The 19,591-nt window shown below is 39.6% G+C and overlaps 1 protein-coding gene across 15 annotated transcripts in view; it reads left to right on the forward strand.

Annotated features, from left to right (window-relative positions):
* Positions 1-19,591, forward strand: part of LOC111271162 (uncharacterized) — a 54,623-nt gene that overhangs the window by 18,216 nt on the left and 16,816 nt on the right. For 4 of the 15 annotated variants that reach the window (XR_002686701.2, XR_002686702.2, XR_002686704.2 and 1 more), the window contains 3 exons: positions 1,335-1,380; positions 8,211-8,515; positions 9,284-10,653. Coding sequence is in view for 4 of the 15 variants with exons in the window: in XM_086972807.1 (XP_086828933.1) it covers positions 1,335-1,380; positions 2,223-2,487 (311 nt within the window). In the remaining 11 variants the exon portion in view is untranslated. Of the gene's footprint in view, positions 1-1,334; positions 1,381-2,222; positions 4,284-8,210; positions 8,516-9,283; positions 10,654-15,116; positions 15,231-16,139; positions 16,304-19,591 lie in introns of those variants that run through there. The other 11 variants (XR_002686709.2, XR_002686711.2, XR_002686712.2 and 8 more) reach the window with 8 other exon arrangements.

A 19,591-nucleotide genomic window follows, 5' to 3' on the forward strand; every position in this document is an offset into this window, starting at 1 on the left:
CTCTGCCTTCTTCGCATATTCTTTGTTTCTTTTTCGCCTAAATTTAGCTTACTGTAACCCAGGCCCAGGACGAATATAGAGAGTATTGATGAATACAGGGATGCTGTGAAACGCAAAACAGGGATAAAGGGTTGAGCAGGAAGGGATTCAACAACAAGAGCAGTGCACTCGAGGAACGCAGGAAGGAATTTATATATGAAATGGCCGGGCGGAGTCGCCATAAAGAGAAAAGATGGCCAATACCGTATGGTAATAGCCACTTGAGATGTTTGCAATTACCTGTACAGTTTGCTGAGCGCTAACTCGGGCGTTTCAAACTCGAAAGCCATTTCCGCCCTGCGCATCTAACGGTACTCATCACTGAATGTAGGTTCAGTCGTTGAAAAATTGCATTAATTGACTTAGGGCAATCTGAAGGGCCGCATTGCCTTATTCTACATGGAGCGCAAGCAGAACGAGCCAATAATAAAGTCGTGAATAAGTAATCAGCGCTAGAATGTTTCGATGAAAAAGCGTTGACGTTTTTCGAAAGCGACGTCTTTTTACACGTTTGTGCTCAGCTACTGACTTAGCATGAAACAGAGGATCGAATAAGCAAAACTATATTTCCCTGTTACGTAGTACACGTGAGCTTAATTGAACGTGTCACGAGGTTCCAGAGGGTATCATCAGCCCACGAAGACAACAGTAAAAAATCTAAAAGTGTCTCCGATTTTTCCAACAGCCGATCTCTTTGCTACCTAAACATCAACTGAGAGGCTAGGTTTATTCTGAACTAAGCTCCAATAGTCCCCTAACATTTTTTTAAAAATGGTTCGCCCTCTTTTTCATTTATTCCCTGTATACGTTTAACTCCAAATTTGTTCGGGTAATGATAGCATTACCGTATTGTAAAGTCAGCCATGTACCGTTGTCGACAGTTATAACAGCATCTCTATTGATTTGTTAATGAGGTCCAGCGAAAATAGAACGGGCTTCGGTAGCTGCTATCGATATGTTTCCATTAAACTGTTAGTATACAGTGACCCTGAAACGTATTCTAGAATATTCAATGATGTATGTGAGATTTTTCAATTTCTCTGTATTTGCAAGGCCGTTTACTCAAGACAGTTATTATCTGCGTTTGGAGATGGCGGGTTTACCTTAATTAAAATGTTTATAACCTTACCTATACTGAGCGGTAACTGCGTAATTTAAATGCTGTTATTATATCTCAGCATGTAGTTTTCTATTCCGATCAATATAATACGCGAAGTTATGGTATTTGCATAACTTTTTTTCCGAAAGAAGGGGCCGGATGATCACTAAATCGATTTTCTGATACCATTTGGTAGGATGGTGCCTGTTGCAAATGACAACCCTGGCCAACAACGAGAGCAGGTATGTAATTCACTCGCTATCGCAATTATATGCTTTATTACGAAACTGAATGTGTCACGACTATGTTAATGAATCATAGAAATTTCACATAGCGATGGGGTGTTGTCAACTGGACAAACGTAAACGTACGCTATCGTAAATTTCTTGCTTCCGACCGCCCTTGTAAATATTAGTTTCAACACATACAACTGTATGCCTTATGGGCTACCTCCGCCTCAAGTCGGGAGGGCTTCTTCTGCACAAGTCTATCTACAGATAGATATGCGGCTATGTGAACTAATTGCCCTCTGTCATTGCTAGTTCGTCTTTCTTTACCTTCTCCAATACAAAAACGGAAATATTTAGGGACTTGTTATCATTAGCACTTGTGCTAATGCAAGCTTCTGATAATCATGCTTTATGTAATATGTTCGTGAAATAAGGCATTTTTTATCGGAATATATGTTTGCCTAGAACTCGCCCGTGATTCTTCAGCCTATTTTTTTAAATATTCCGTAGTTCCTTATTTATTGCGGGCATGAAAGCAGCGTGTAATATGCAAAGCCAGTAATCGATGTGTGGACACTTAATTTTACAGAGGATGTGAGTTACTGTAAGCTAATTGCGTGAAAAGTTATTTGGGAGCGTGTAAAAGTAGCTCATTTGTGTGCATCTGTGCGTGTTCGTAGAGGCGTATTCAGGGGCGTCAGCCCGAGCGTCAGATTACCGTGAAAGTGCAATCAATTACGGAAAGTTAGTTCGACCCCTCGACTTACCATTATTGAAGTCAAATTGCGTACCACTTTCTTTCTTAGCTGCCCTAGTCTTCCTTCTGCTAAATATCTGTTCATGGCACCATTTAGATGCTGTTCATTCTCTGCCAGCACCGAGCGGTCGAAACGCGTGTCCTTGCTCACAACGGCGCGTGCACTGAGCTATCGGATCCTTGATCTCTCGTACGCATATAAACATACGCAATCCCATACAAACATAGCACATAGCCACACACATAACACACCCGAAATATGTCCCTTTGTCTCCGCCTTCCAAGGCGCTCTCGAGCTGCCACTGGCACTCCGGCCTGCAAAGCGGTCTGCTGACCGGCCTCCGATTCGTTGCTACTTCTAAGCTATTGCCAGGCCATTCGGTGAAAGTCCTTCGTTCTATGACGACCGCCCCGCCAGGCCACTAGGCGGCCTGTCGAAGGCACTACTCTTGCCAAATTCTCGGCTGTTTCGCACCGAAATATAAACGACATCATGGCAGCTTGCTATAGCACACACTTCTGCTAGGGACGTCGCTTATTTCACTACCTCACTTCCGCTTCGCCTCAACACCAACGATATCTGCTTCATTGATCTGGGTTGTCAAAGAAAAGACACCGTATAGCAGCATACTGTGCTTGGCTTTGCGCTGGTAAGACGCACGTTGCGACAAACTACACAGGAAGGAGCACAGCAAGACAGGTGGAATACGGACGACTGTATTGTCAAATCCGCCAGATGAGAGGATGGAGGAAAAGATGATGCAATTTTAAAGGCTCGATCCGGCATACCATCAATTCTCTATTAAAGAGCATGAACTGTAATTATTTTATATTATAGTGTAATATAAGCCCAAAGGTTGTAAAACGTAAGATCAGAAGTACATGATTTGCCTGATGTATTGTGGCCCACAAGGTATAAATGGCCTAACGAATTTTCGAATAGATATCATACTAAGGTGCAGACCGTAGAAGAGTATTGGTTCCAACGTGGCCTTGACAGACTTCATTTTGACTGCCTGACGGTGATACCGTACGTAAAACTCGAAAACAGAGGATACAGACCAACAATAATTTCATGTCATGGGCCTTATTATTTATATTATTATATATAGACCACTGTAGTAGGTCTGTGATGTGGCGCATAGAAAAAGCGTCAAACTATAATTGATAAAAATTAATGGGATTCCTTATTGCTCTCCGCAGTAAAAAAAACTCTGCACAAACGTAGCGATCAAGTCTTCGTTCCATGGGATTTGCAAACAGGTAGCATAGCAGTTCTTGAGCAACACTTTCAGAAGGTCACTAGACTTTTCACAGACAGAAATATAACGTGGCTCTGAAATACAGGATCGGTCCAGAGCACTTCGTGAAGTGCGTAAGGCTGTCTAAAGGCATGTGGTCTCAAGGACCATTCATGCGTTCACTAGTAACGGTGCTTTCGAACCAAATTCATGAAGAACGACGATGAGAGCAAAGACAGGTACAACCAAGTCAGAAAAATACAGTGCCCCGAAAATTGCAATATAAAAAATTTTCCTATTGGCATTTGCTTTTTCTATTTTACCCGTATTTAGTTTTCGAGTTCACGACGGGCACGATAGATGTTATTTATTAAGTGTAGTTGCTTAGAAAGATGTTGAAATGCCTTGTTTAATAGAATGCTCTACGGTTCATACCGAAAGATACAATTTAATTGTTATGAAGTTGGTATTTTTTTAATTTATAATTTACTAGGAATTATAAGGAGTGCCCTGTAGCGAAACGAATATTCTTTATGGGCAGATTTTACTTTTGCTTACGAAAATTCAATGCTAGTTTTTAATAGCTTACATTAAGGCTTATAAATAATAATCACAACTATTGTTGAGTAAATTCGTAGGAGCCTGTATTCCGCAGAAGTTTAACAGAAGTTTAGCTGAGAAGATCTAATATGGCAATAGAAATTCAAATGATTTCAACTTAAAAAACACAAATGTATAGGGGAACCGTGTGCAAAACAGTCGTTTCAATATACTGCCTGTACATCAGCCCTAATCGAGAAGGGCCATACGTGACAAAGTAGTGTAGACCAATAGCAGTTAACGGCTATATACATATTCTTATATTACGCTAAGTGTGTTTATATGTCTATTAATAAATATGCCTTTATTTGATCAAACTCAAGCCTTGTTACTATTCTAGCCTTACTATATATTTTCTATTGAAGCTGCAACGCTGAGTTAATGCCTAGATCAAGCGGATCGAGGGCTTTCAGACTTCGTTGACAGGGTTTACTTTAATAGCGTACAGAACTCTGCTAAGAACAGGGTGTTTTTAGCTATTGTTTCACAAATATTTGTGTATTGGTGCTTAATGAAGTATGTGCTAGTAAAATGTAGGCCCATTAACCAAGTATGCGCCACTATGATTTAATTTCATTTAGATTATGTAAATATGCCATAATTCAATTTCAAGACGATGTGTAACCTCTGTGCCCATGTGAGTAGTAAAACCATTTTCTAAAAATTTATTTATTTTTTTTCATAAGATTGTAGAGAAACGCTCGTTTAGGTTCATCGCGGATATTTGTTTCTGTAAACACGCGCTGTGCTTATGAGGCAGCCTGTCTCTGTATGTCTTCTTTCCCACGAAGCAACCCGTAACTGTAAAATCGTATGACGAGGTTTTGGCACAGGAATAGTTACGTTGCTACCTATCTAGTTTCTAATGTTTAAAATAACAAAAGCTTCAAGTTGAGCGGTTATTTTTAAAAATTTCACTCTGCATATTACTATCCCTTTTAGGCAATAATTGTAAGATAAATAGTTCCATGATAATGGCTGTTCGGTACGCTGACACTCAAACGGGCATCGTGGCTTTGATATTTACTTTGTGGTTAATATAGCTCTGAACCTGAAAAGAGAAAAATAAAGTGAAAAAAAAGTACATAATAAATGAGCAAACCTATTCATATCCTTTGTAATACGCCAATATTTTGAAATTTATCAGTAAAAGCAACAAAAAAATACTACAAACTAAATTTATTCCGGTCGTACGTATAGCATGAGAAGAATATGTGACGAGTCTCCCTTGTGCCCGGATTGCAGGTTTTCTATTTATTTCGTAGATTAAACGTCTTGGAAATTCTCCATCACATGTCTATTTACCTACTTTCAGGCCGATGACCTTTACTTCAACCTCAAAATTCTTTCCGCTTCCTTTCCGTATGACATGTTCGCCAAATCGCGGTTATGCCAGACACCTTATGAGTACCAGTCTAAATTATTTTTATATCTCGAAGCACTCATAGAAACTACGTTAATACGTTTCTGTACGGCTAAGTGCTGTCGCTTAAAACTCTTGTAGGCTATGAACCTTTCAGCCAGTGAGCTTAAAAAATGCTTACTATTAATGATACTTAGTAAAACCATAGCTAAGTGACCTTTTCTTAGCAGAGATATCGCTGTGGCCCAAGAAGCGTTTTTCTGTGTTAATTCATCATCAGTGCGCTTCAACCGACATCATCTTAGGCCTTTATTTCTAAGGGGATAAAAGACCTCAACTAAAAAAGGTCGCTCTATTGAGTTGTTTCACGATTCCTCATTTAGCAACTAATGTACTCGCCTTAGAAGGGAAAGAATATCACTGCATGATAAACACTAGATGGCCATTTTCACTGAAGAACTGCTAACGGATGTTCAACCTAAAGGGAATCAACATGTCCATTCTGGCTGGGATGAATAGTCATAAACATTGGCGAAGCAGTGTTCTCCTATTGTTTTCTTACCGTATATTTTGACCAGCCTGTATTTGACATAAAAGTAATAAAGTGTTCCATTAGAAGTGGCAACGTTAACATAAATGACTAGGAATCGTTGTCGTTAGGAGGTGTTGGGCATGGCTATGAGTAATTTTCGTGCTCCATAATGCATAGCCTTAGATCACTAATGATCGAAAGAAACGACCGTTTCCTGTTCATAGGGTTACGAGACAGGTCCGATCGTACACATTACAGTCAGATTTCTTATAGCCTTCTCCCATACTCTTTTTCGACGTACATAGTTTACTCGTATGAGAATGCGATACTGAACTTATGTTGTAGATTAAGCCAGATTTAAGCCAGACAAGTAAAGACGTAGATGTTAGTTTTTTAGCTGAACACTTAGAGCTGGTGTTAAAGACATGGGTAGCAGTTTAAGGTCGTACTAAATCCAATCGCAAAAATTTGATAATAAATTAATCACTGCCAAAAATTCCACTACGTAACTGTCAAATTTTTATTCTACCTTCGGTGGACACAGAAGATAATGAAGTCCCCTAAAATACAGAATGTTAGCCCAAGAGTATGTTGCAAAGTCAAAAGTTGACCAACATGGTACAATAATTATCCTTAACATGATTGCAAATTTAAGACAATAGAGACCAAAGAATGTACTACAAAGGGTCATTCTGGTATTTCCGTATTGCATTGTTCGCTTACAGCTGCAGAAAAGCAGTCTCTTCCGGGATACTGAAAACCGTCTACCTTGGCCTGGTTTCGTGTTAGGATACTTTTAAGGAAGCAGACATTTTTTGCCTGTAAGCATCACGCTCCCTTTCTTTGTAACTGCTTCTTTGTCTAAACAAGCGTTGTATGCCATCACTAACTCATACTGAAAGAGCTAATTGCATCAGTCGCGTCGCTAAGCTTTTGTACCTATATGGACTTATGTCAACGTCCTGAGCACGAGATGTGTGCTATATATAACAACAGTAGATATCATGCCACCGGGTGCATAAGCCTCGTGTGCTTATCGAAATAAGGTTTTTCGTGGACCGCCATCCGTTGCTACTTATATAGTTGCTGTGTTGAAGTTCCTCTTGGCTCCAGTGTATCTTCCGGCCATCACTTTCTTCCTCCACCAATGACTTACACGAAGTGCCGACCCCCTACGAGGACTACTGGTAGTACTACCAGTAGCATGCAATTGAATATTTCTTTGCTTATATTCTCTTATATTTTGATGTTCTCTGCGCTCTGCACTGCTGTTAGCATATATCCGAATATCGTGTCTCCCTATCCCTGTATATTCCAGTGGTTGACAGTCCCGGCTAGGGTTCTTTCATGCGAACAGCAAGAGTTTAGCTTGCCTTGGGGAGCAATGGCAGTGGCAGAAGCGAAGGCTAAGGGCCAGCACCATAAAGAGGCAGGGGCGATATTCTGTGGGTGTAACGGGTTATCCGAAAACGCTTAAGCGGATGAAGGATTCCTACCCATTTTGGGTGGTACTTGACTATATAATGCCTCCGTTGAATTAACTTAGTCAGTAACTACTCTACTGTTGTTTCCTGAACGTATCATCTTTCTCCTCTCCGTTCTGATGAAGTACAAATGTGCTGTGGCAAAGCTCTACGATCTTTTACTATCTTTGTAGAGGTTTTTTTTCAATTTCGAATGACTCCACAAGAGAGAATGCCACTCAGCGTAGCTTGGAGCAGATAGGCTTGCGAGCGGGAGCCTAGTGAGTATCATCAGGCCTGCATTACACATACAGACGACTCATAGGGGTGTCATCCAAATCGGAAACAAGCTGGCTTTTTCTCCACTAAGTCAAGCTGTTTTCGAGACCTCTCACACGGCTTCCCTTTCTCACTTTCTGTAGTAGATATGCTGAAAGGCACAGAAAAGGAAGTGGTTTCGTTGTCCACGCCGATCTAGTGACATGGCTGCATGTGTCGACCTTTTTTGCAAGTATCGACACACCATCATCATAGGAAAAAACGTTACTCACACAAATGCAACATACACACGCACACTCGAACGCCGAATAGAGTGGAAAAGATCGACCAAACAACGACTCGATCATGTGGCACTAACAACGACCTCACTCACACCATCCCACAACAAGTCCTTCCCCTCTAACTGAACCCCTCATCGGGGACGCATTCTAGCTCTGATACGAACGGTAGAGAAGGGGCCAGAGAAAATGGTTTACATGCGCACGGCGGCTTAGTTACTCTACGCTCTATTTTGGAATAACTTATCGGCGCGCTCATTTACTACCGAATAGGCTAGCAGTAGCCATATTTATATGACTCATAGCTTAGTGCTCTTTATTTTCCCCAGCCTTCTACTTGCAGTAGCATATTTGCCTGCTAATCTCGGGAATACGTTGTGGTCTAAGTTCGAACCCGGGCATAGACACGTTTCGCTCCGTGCTAGGACCCAGCTATCTGGTGGAATGCCTAACCGCCATAAAGGACGTAAAACTTAAAATATATAGACCTCCATTTGCAAAGTCCTTGTAAAATCAAAAGCGAATTTCGGTGCACATAGGACCGTGGGCATCAATGGGGGCAAGCGGGGTCATGCGTATGGAATGTGAAGACAGGCGCTGCTGCTTCTGGCCGGAGATGAGGAAGCCTCCAGAGGTTGGTTAAAGAAATGTAAAAAGGTTCGATAAAAACCCAGTGAATAATAAGTATCAACATCACGTATGAAAGACTACTTTCGGTTATATTGAACAAATGACCAAAATGAACTCCCAGTTTTCCTTTTCACTCCCTTATGTATGTCTACATATATATATATATATATATATATATATATATATATTATATGAGAATTTAGTCACAAGCGCGTGTTAAAGAAAACTTGCAAGATGGACCTCGATTTCCCTCTGTTGAAATTCCCCTTACAAGCTAAGGCTCATATCATACCGTACTCGAATAGCTTCAAACTACTTATAGGTAATGTGATGAAGATCAATCGTTAGCCAGTACTGATTATTGTAGTTAATCAAGAAAACCCAGGTCCTCACCAGTGATATGCAAATTATTGTTACACAACGAAATCCTAGTTCAAGTTTTATAATTTTAGCATATAATATGGCGTATGGTGTACATAGTTAGTCAACATATAACAATACGAAAATCCTTCATTTACTGCAACATCTACTGGACATCTCTATAGATCTATAGATAGAAAAATCTATAGATAAAACAAAAATCAGGTTAGCTGTTCCTTCATTTGGTCAAGGATCGAATAAATAAAGTGTCCAATTTGTTGGGGAGTGTGATAACGTGCTGATTTAGGATATTTAACTTGGCGAGGTGACAAGCTAAATTATACATATATCTGCTTCCGAGACATCTAACCTTTCTAAAACCTGCTTCAATAATTTCCCCTCAATCTTTAAGTATTGTTTGTTGCAGAAAACGCTTGACATGGCATGGTGAAGCTACAGAAATATGTGGCTACGATAGCAGCCGCCTTGAAGTTTCAACGAAAAATAACCTACCGAGTCGAGATTTCAACTTGCGAATAGGCCAAAACTCGAAACTTGGTCATACTTAAAGTATGATATAAAAGCGATAGCACTAATAATTTTTTACAGGACTCGACAAATGTTTTTTTTATTATATGTCATTGCCTGGTGCCTGCCAGCATGTTAGTCCAATTCAGTTACATCTGCAGCAAAAGGTGTAGCGGGGGTATGGCGTCTATTTGCTTTCATACTACATGACGTATATCTCCAAATAGAATCCATCTTGTTTCTACAAACGGTTAAAAAAGTTATTATCTATATTGCAACTCGAAATTTTTTCAAGACAACTTATTCACTCATTGTTTTTTTTTGTATGCCTTATAGTTAATCATAGGTGAGTCCAATGGTGCCACAATATCGTTGCAATGATGCCAATATTAAGTGACATTACGATTACGTTTATCGTCAATTTAGCCATTTTAGCAAACTTTAGGCCATTTTAAGAATTCGTCTGAACATTTGATTTTTTTGTAATAGTAAAAGAGAAGCAAGTATATATATTTCGTGGGTAAATAGAACCATTTTTTTCTGTTGTTAGACGGTTTGCGTTGCGAGCTTGTCACGTTTGAAATAGTTCTCACAAAGGGAGGACGCTTTTGTCGGGTTTCATGTGAGTGTTTCTTTTACCGTTTGGCAAGCGGATCGGATGCCATCAATGATGCCGATCCACCTCTCGACCACCCAAAGGGTTCGTGAAGCGCCGATCATATCTGCCCCAGATCAACTATCAGCAGCGTCGCCATCATCATCGCTAGATTTGGCTTTACGTCTAATGACAGGCGACATGGGGCGACACGGCCTAGGGTCGGCCGCCAGCTGGCTCGACCAACCATTGCTGGCGTCTTCAGGCCTTATGCTAGGGCCCAACCAATCCAACCTGCAAGATCTCCTAGAAGCACTCTTGACTAGGGATTTCAACCGTAATCCTTTACCTAAGTGGCCAAATCGAGATGTTCCTTGATGTGAAGAAGTTGTATTCGCATTCAGGAAAAGAACCACCACAAATGAGATTAGCATGTTTCAATCTGTATCGAATGCAGTCAAGGGCCTCAAGAGCTGCACTTCCTAGCCTTTAAACAAAGCAAGACTGCTTGCTGACTTATACAACACGAAGATTTATTTATTATCATTAAACGCTCATGAGGATAGCATCAAATTTGAAATACAATTATTGTGAAATGTACGCATAATTAAAAAAAAAAAGTATGCAATAAAATAAAATAAAAAAAGTTATGCAAACTACGATGCTAGCTCTATTTCGCTTCTAGATTGAAGGATCCTATATTAGTGGTGCTATACAACAGAAGATGCTCACGAGCGAATAAACACTGGATATTCTAATAATGCTAGCGATATCGATAAGCCATTCGTGCAAACAAGTTTGCCTCCTTAAAGATTACAACAGCCTTATTTTGAAGTTCAGTTGGACGAGATGACAAAACTGAGCTTCAGTCTTCCCCCAGTAGCTCATCAGCCTCAGCGACGAAGACGGGTGCAATATGGTAGTAGTCGTTCTTGCATTCAGAGTTGCATATCAACAGAGACTGAACCGTTTACAGCGGCCACTTAGATCAGTTTGGCCTGCGATAGCTACATTAAACAACGGAACGAGCCCTCTCACAGCTACGTTTCTGGCGATAAACTAATTTTATACATATCGTTCCCTCTTTGAGTAGGCGTATATCAAGTTTCAGAATAAGTTCGCTCTAAGCGGCAGTTAAGCGTTATGATAGTTCCTTCCACTTATCTAACTATGCTTAACGGGGATTGCTTCAATTTGTGGTAGATGATTTCTGTCACATATAAGTCACCTCGGTGTACCTGGAGCTATTACCATTCTGAAGACATGATCCCCAATGTCATGGTAGCTCAAACATGTGTTAATCATACGAATGTATTTCTAGCCATTATGCAACATACCATATGATATTTGCGTTTCAAATTGAAGTAGGAAGTATTTTGCTTCAAATAGACGTTTCAATACGTGGTCGCAGATCCGTCGTACGCAGTATTCGATCGTGTATGTTTCAATTTTGTTGGCACTATTTCGCGTACGTCTGTACGTGCGAACCATACCATCATATTTAGAAGACTGACGTACCAGACCTAGATCTACGAGTTACTCTCGCAAGTTGGTTGTCCCGTCTTCGAGGTCCAATGTTCAACGGCGATTCGAAGTCCAGTAGAAACTACGTGTTGACGAGCCGAAAATTTCAATTCCAATGTGCTCAAGAGAAGCAACAAACTTCTGTCACAAACAAATCGAACTTTCGTGAGGGAACAATTAGATTACATTAGCGAATAAGTTAAGTTAAAACATGTGCTCTCAAATTTATTCCTATAAGAACAATAGTAGTACATTGCAGAAGTGGCCAAATCGAAGTGCTGGCATAACGGTCGGACTGAAACTAGCCGACATGAATTTAACTCTTGCGGCTTTGTTTGAGGTATTCATAACTATAAGAACCGTAGTCATGAATTATTTTCAATATTGCGAAGTTACTTACCGTTTCAGATCAATTAACGGGCTGGTTTAATCATCACTATCTCGACTAATGGTAGTTTAGGTACTGTTCAAATCAGGCGGCATGTAAATGGTACATACATTAATGCTCTTTGAATAGGCCGCTCATATACAAGAACCGCTGGCGGCCAACGATTTGCCGGCCGGTTGAAAGGTAGTATATAGCAACAATCAGTCGGAACCGAAAATACGTTTATTGTATAACAATAAAAAATTGAGCGATAATGTTATTCATTCCTGTGCTGAGAATATTCTAGTAGCGTCTCCTGTTAGGATGAGACGTCAGCGTCAGCAAAAGCCGCTAGCGAGATGCAGGCAGATTCACCTCGGCATAACAGAGGTTTAACACTGAAAATTCGCTTTGAAATTCTGCTTTGTCGCGAATCTTTTATTTACGAAGAAGCACTAACACTCAAAAACGCTACTAGAAACGGATACGGTAAACCTAATTAAGACTCATCGGGGCATTCTTGCTGTCGTCATAAATTAGCATAACCATGAGAACGGAACCTAGCCAAAACAGAAGAAAGAGGAACAGAATTAATGGACACCTTTTTTAACCCAGAAAATAGTGACTTGAACATTAATAATCTCGGTCCCTAATTCTCTACTCGTAAGACTTTTATTAGGACATACACTAGATTATCTGGAAGACATTTTTAAATCGTTCGACTATTCTTCATCAGCAGAATTTGGGATCACTATCATTTGAATTTATGAAATTGGACGCACTAGTAGCTAGTACGAAGCTCAAACGCTTAAAGTGATCATCTTATGAATGGTAGTCAACTTGAGCCATGCTCCTGTGTAGCGCCAAATCTTGCTTCTAATAGGGTACGTCAGTTACAAAGTAGATCTCGCTAAGAGAGGAGTAACAAAATTTCGTGATGGTAGTAAACGTTTCCATATATGTCCAGTTGTCTCGTGCGGGTCATGTTTTTTTCTGGGACGTAACCGTATATATAAGAGATAAACTTTCTAGCCACGCGATTGCACGCGATAGAAGTAGAGTATGTAGAAGATGGCAAATATTTCCATTATTCCCATCCTATACTCCCAGACCACAAATCAGAATGTTTGTTTGCTGATAAAGGTTGTCACTCTGCACGAAACAATTTACACGCATAGGTGTCGGTTGGTTCCTTCATCCTGGACTTAATTATACACTTTGAAATAATTTGAGCTTTAGTCATTAAGGATATGTATTAAGCGCGCGCGTCTTGAATACAACACTCTCGCTGTAATGAATCGAAAGTAAGTACAGAAATGTTTTTACGTTAGTTTTCGTATTTCTCTTTTGAATTTTGCGCATAGGTGCTTATAAGAGTAAGCATAAACGAGACTAGAATAGCAAGGTAGTAATATAGTGCATTAGTCGACCAACATGGCCAGGTCAAGCCAAAGCATCAAGAAGGCTCGTGGGCAAGAAGAAAATGGCCCACACGAGTAAGGCTTGCTGGACAATACTGTGCCTCGACGATCGATGCAGTGAGTGGCAATTTCGCTTGACGCTATCACGGTGACCCTGGAACGTCTGAGTGGATCCTTAGTGGATCTACCCCTGCCCGCGTCATGTACGTTGCTTCGGAGGTATTAGCCAATGAGTAATTTTTTTGTCAGCGACTAAGAAGGATTAATCGGATCAACCAATATTAATCGATATGTGTACCTCGTGAAGTGTCTTTATGAGAGCCGTAGTTAGTTTAATTCAACATTGATCTGGCTGTAGAGCTTGCCAGGACGATGTTAAACCTACAACTTGAATAATTAGTGTAAGTTAAACCTGCACTGTTCAGGCCTTACTCGAGTTCCAAGCAAGAGACGATTTGATTTAATGGGTGCCATCCTATTATAAACGGCAGGAAGTCCGCATGCATTGATTGTTCGCAAAGTTACGCAATTCCGTGTAACTGCTACTCTTCCTTTTGATCTATTATTGTAACTATTGCAATATTTACTACGATAGAGATTGAAGAGAATGCACGATCAAGTTAAATCAGCACTTGATAGTATTGGGAGGCTTTGTCAATGCGTCCTTCCAGTACCGAAAATATCTTTAGCCGCATTTAAATTAGCACTTGAACACGAGATAAAAGAGAAACAAAGATGTCTAGCATTGCGCTACGCTGGTAGTTGAATTTCTGCCGCCTCACAGTTTGCTTGGATGCTCATAGGTTCGCTTTGGTGGCGCATGTGTTATTACTGGACTTAAGTATGTCTATGTATGCTGTTTTTTACTAATTCATTACACATTTTGTTTATTTGCGAATATGATGAAGTTTTCGTTACTATACACTAAGCTCTACGATAGAAGGCCGGCACTTGAAGTATGTTCTTGTGTTATGATCATTTGAATGAATTTATCCTATCAGAAAATCATATCCGCCATGTTTTAGATTTTCTTCACACACGATGTCGCGTACAGATCTAAATCGCTGCTCAGTCTAGCGAAAGCTTCGTGACCAACGATCCTCAATAAGAAAACGTTTCTCTAAAAATCGATTTGTACTCATCTTATTGATGATAAAAACAATATCTAGCTATATCTATAATGCATAGGATTTTCCCCGTATTTAGAACTAGAATATACAGGGTAACGAGAACGTTATACACCCTTGACCCAACTCGCTTTAGGTCTTTACCCTCAACATGGCTAATTTCAGAAAGTGCTTCCTCTCTTAAACAACATTTGCTTTTTGAAGATAGAACGGTAACATTGTGATCATTGCGGAGACGTCTTCCGGTGCTCTGTTAGTTATATCTTTTTGCCTGTTCTTCAGAAGGCGCCATCGCAGACTCAGCCAGAACATCCTGCCTGTATATTTTTGTCATTTTTTTCTTATGATTATAGAGTTGGATCTAGCGACGGCCGGCAGCCGTGCTTCTTCGGTGGGTTTTAAACAATGCAGAGGAACATTCGTCGGTTTCGACAAAAGCAGCCTCGAGCCTTCAACCCGAGCTCCGTTGGGACTTTGGAAATGGTCTAGAGCAAGAGATGGACCAGACGAAGATTTCTCTTTTTTTTTTTTTGTTGCTCGGCCTAACTGCGCTTGGCACACCAAACAGATGTTATACCATAGCGAATACACCGGCAGACATATTTTCGTCGTGCAATTTCTAGCTAAACCGAAACCAACCTACAATTTACTGGTGAATGGGGTTATTGCGTGAACTTTTGCAGGAAAAGCGGTCTTCGACAGCCCCGCATCTCACCGATGCTACCACTGGTGCTGTTTCAGGCAGGTTGCCTTTGAATTTTTCTCGTTCTTCTTGGATCCCCGTTTTCTTGGCATTGGTACGGGTAGGCGTATATGTGTTCCAGTAATAAACATCTTTCAAGTTTCGTGTGGAACTGTGCCGCGCCACAGTAAAATTGCTTCGTAAAATAAGGAGATTCTGAAAGGGAAGGTGTAGGGTACTTTGGATACATTTCGTAGACAATACGCTGCACAGATCGTAAGCTAAAATATTACTACAAAAATGTGCCGAGACTAAAGTGTCATGCAAACATAACGTAAAAAACCAGCGGCCATAATTTAAATCAGGCAACAACCTTCGGACAATAACGCACGGCCCTAGACCAAACATCCGACAACCCGCACAAATTCGCATGCGCAATTTCGGATATAATTTCTTTGATCTTCCAGTCATTAATTTTTTGCAGATCTGTATCACTTGGTGGATCATTTATTTTTAGACTGCATACCTGCTGGAAGATGCACATATATTAGGTTTAGCCATTCATGAAGCTAGTGAGTATTGTGTCCTTGCACGGATCTCAACTATCGTTTATACGTCGAGTTTTAGCCCAGGGCATATTATAGATTCACGAGACTAATCTGTAATAAAAATGCCCCGGTCTTGCTCTAATTTATATTCTATTATCTTCTCAGCATTAGCATAGATTTTTCCTCAAATGTGGTAACCAGGGGATGGCTATGTGGTATCTTTCACATGATATCTTTACCAATATTTTTCATATAGATTCATGAAGGAAAATAAGATAACGGAATAGACTGTCATTTACAAGTCTATCGCAATTGAATTATAAGGTTTCGAAAAAATACTGCGCGTATGGGTAACGCAATAACGGTAATAGAGTAATGATTCAAGATGCCAATCTATCAGATACGCGTTGTCATAGCTCCCACAGTAACAGTTAAATGCAAACCCATCAGACTAAGAAAAATATTGATATATGCAGTAAAATCTCATGTGTTCCGCCGAAGGGGAACGTTGTTGCTAGCAGAACTCTTAGAAGGAGTACACGCGGTAACGAAGAGCGACCAAAAGGAAATCGTTGGGATTATTAAGCCAAAGTGGATCTCCATTAGGAACTCATTTACTACGGGCATAAGACCACCAATGGTAAGAAAACTAACTTTTCCCTTTTTGCTTGGCTCGCTGGAGCGTTTGCTTACAGCACATTCGAGTAGATAATCGGTAGAAAAACGGCGAGGCTTCCTACGAACGAAGCTGTTATGGCTTCTAGCTATTTTGTGATACATTTGGCGCACTCCATACGTTCAAATAGGGTTACGGTGTGAATAAAGTCCTTTTTAGAACGATAACAATTTGCAGGCATAAGCTAGTACGTTCTAAGGCTCTAACTAATTTCGTTCCAAAGACGCTTGTGTAAACTGGGCAAATTTAATCTGATGACATCAAGTCATCTCTCCACTATAAGAGATCATATTTGTTAGAACTAATCTAATTTCAACTGCGCACCTGTAATTAATTTGCTGTACAGCGCACTTGTCCTATTATAATTTATAAGGGGCGTGTGCTTTCTAATTATCTAAAACATAAACGATTTGTCATTTGTTATTATTAAAATGTAAATCAATAGAAGTCATTAATATTAATCGTACGGAGTTTAGTATATACCGTTTAATAAACTTCGGGAATCGCTCCTCTATCACCTGGTGTGCTATTCTTCTATTAGGTCCCAAATTCCCAATAGTAACCAGACGCTGTGCCAAGCAAGAACCCCATCCTCGTGGGAGCACATTTCTGAAATAGTCGATCTATCTCAATTTGACTTTACTTAAGAAACTTTGGTACAGACGACGGTGCTCCCACAAGGCCAATACGCTTACAAGATACAGTATCGATCAAAAAATGTGCTCTCATTGGCTTTCGAATTTTAAACTTTAAATAGAGATAGAGAAAAGAAGTCACTCACTAAATCTCTATAAAATTATAAACGCAATAAAATGCGATCACTCTTTCCCGTTCTGGGTTTCGACTAGACAGATGCTTGCTTTCCTTATTCTGACCAATTGTTACAGGTACCTAGTGATACGACGCTACCTGATTCCTTAAGTGGCCATACAGAATGGGAAAAGTAGAAATGAATTTTTTGCAAAAGTAGGCTACGTAGGAAACGCGCCTATTTCAAGCTAGAAAAGGTGATCGAAAGTAAGAAAGCTCAAAAACGATCGTTTCGCCTTAGATTTAACTATTCAGCGATTTTATTTAAGCTTCCAGCCATTTCCGTATACAAACGAACACACGTAATCATATACCTGACACTATTAGCAACATTAGCAGGGACACCATTGCGATTCCGTGACGCCGAATATAACGAAAAGCCTTTGGACAGGGTATTCAGCGACTCGAGACAAATATCGACTTGATAAATTGACAAAAAAAATGGACCATTTAAGGTTTCGATAGCGCAATTTAAAATGCTTTTAGTCGTGAACGTTATTAGAAATTGAAGTCCTACTGAATCATTGGCAATAAATAATGTACGCATTTTGCTAATAATTCAGTAATTAATAAAGGATTCCTGATAATTTAAATTAAAAAATAAAATGATAATTTTCTTTTCACTAGCTTGACAAGACTTTCCCTGTCTTAAATCGCTAGATGACTTACCGCTTTGCCAGAAGAGCTTACCCTATAAAGATTTGCCCTAGTCAAATTTTAACTTTCGAAAGTTTGTCTTCTGTTCAATTTGGGCTATGCGCCGCAGGAAAATTAGCATTCATTCGAAGAAACTGAAAGTGTGTTTTCACATTGCTTGCTCCCTTAGTTCCTAAGTATGAAATAAGCGTATAAAACTCGCATGTTTAAAAAACTATTCCTCATGTTCGTTTTTAGTGCCAATCTTAAATGTACGAAATTATTAACTTGAGACTTGACACTTTACTTATGCCCTTATTATTATCCTTATTAGAGTGTATAAAAATCAAATGATATGTGTTCGCCAAACATAATAAAAATGTTCTTTTGATAGACAGATTTAAGGTACAGAAATATCACGTCGAAAAATCTTATCTATTTTTTTTTTATTCATTTTTAGGATAATTAAGCCCACTAGAATTTTCACCCATAAAGGCGGCCTGACAGCACAATGGAAAGAGTTTTTACTAATAAAGTCGCCTGTCCTCTATCTGCCTTTAAGCAAAATTATTTTGTTTGTATGAGATGGGTAGCTAACAGATAAGACTAAACAGCTGGATGCTGAGGGCTTCGAAAACCGCTCGCACACATATACGACTTACCATAAGCGAATAGCGGGAGAAAAGAGATAACACAGGTCCTCCTGTGGCCGTTGTCCTTAGAATTGTAGCTGCCTTGAAACTGAAGGCCATCCCGGGGGATTTGCAGCATCATAACCTTCCTATATGATATCATTCCAGGTAAACTTGGTACTATTCTTTAACGGTCCGCCGAGATCTTCCACTTTAAAGACGCTCATTGCACGAGCTCGTGTTTGCGATTCCTGGCCAAAAAAATTTCTCGAAGAAATATTTGTCATTCAGAGGGAAGATAAATATTATCCTGACGTTCTATTTGAATAAAATACGCACAATGTTTTTTGTTGAACGATGGCAAATTGTTGGGTGACCACATAGCTATGTACCTCAGATTGCACTGTCTGATGTACAATATTGAAGCCAAATTACGATTATTCCGTTCTCGGTAATTTAACGAATCTTACCATCTAATGGGTTAAACGTATGTTGGTTCCAGCGCAGCGTTACTGCAGAATAATGAGACGAGGTTTACAATAGATAAAATAGAGCATTATACGAACCTCAAAAAGACAATTAACAAATTTATGCACGAACGTACGCTAATAAGTTTTTTTTTTTTTTTTTTTTCTATAAAGTTAAATGCATTGCTTGTCACAGAACATTTGTTTCTTAGACTGCATGTTTTTAACAAGCACGATCTTCATGTTTGCAGTCTACAACGAATATAATTAAAAACAATATCCAGTTTCTACACCATCGTCATTTGGATATAAAGCAACTGTACGACTGAAGTAAATGTTCTAGGTTTTTCTACTTCAGCTCTCCCCAAAAAGTGCAAATACAGTGGCCTCATTGCCTGTGCTGTTATAGACAGTAGTATATTACCGTGTTACTCGCATAGCTCAAGGGTAATAGGACAATAAGCTGATATTAAGAATTTAAAAAGTGTTTTTTTTTCTACCTTACTTATCTTCACTTACTTATCTTACTATCTTAACTAAGAGTAGATAAATTAAAAAGGCAAATGAATTAACTGTCTGGATACATATAAACACTATCGAGCATTTGTACGTTAACGGATCTTAAATTGGACGAATACGCATGCTTGACGAAGACTTCATCGCAAAGTGTTTTTTTTTTTAGCCTCGCGAGTATTCCGCAGCTAATA

Source organism: Varroa jacobsoni, unplaced genomic scaffold, assembly GCF_002532875.2.
Source record: "Varroa jacobsoni isolate VJ856 unplaced genomic scaffold, vjacob_1.0 contig00404, whole genome shotgun sequence".
Taxonomy (NCBI): domain Eukaryota; kingdom Metazoa; phylum Arthropoda; class Arachnida; order Mesostigmata; family Varroidae; genus Varroa; species Varroa jacobsoni.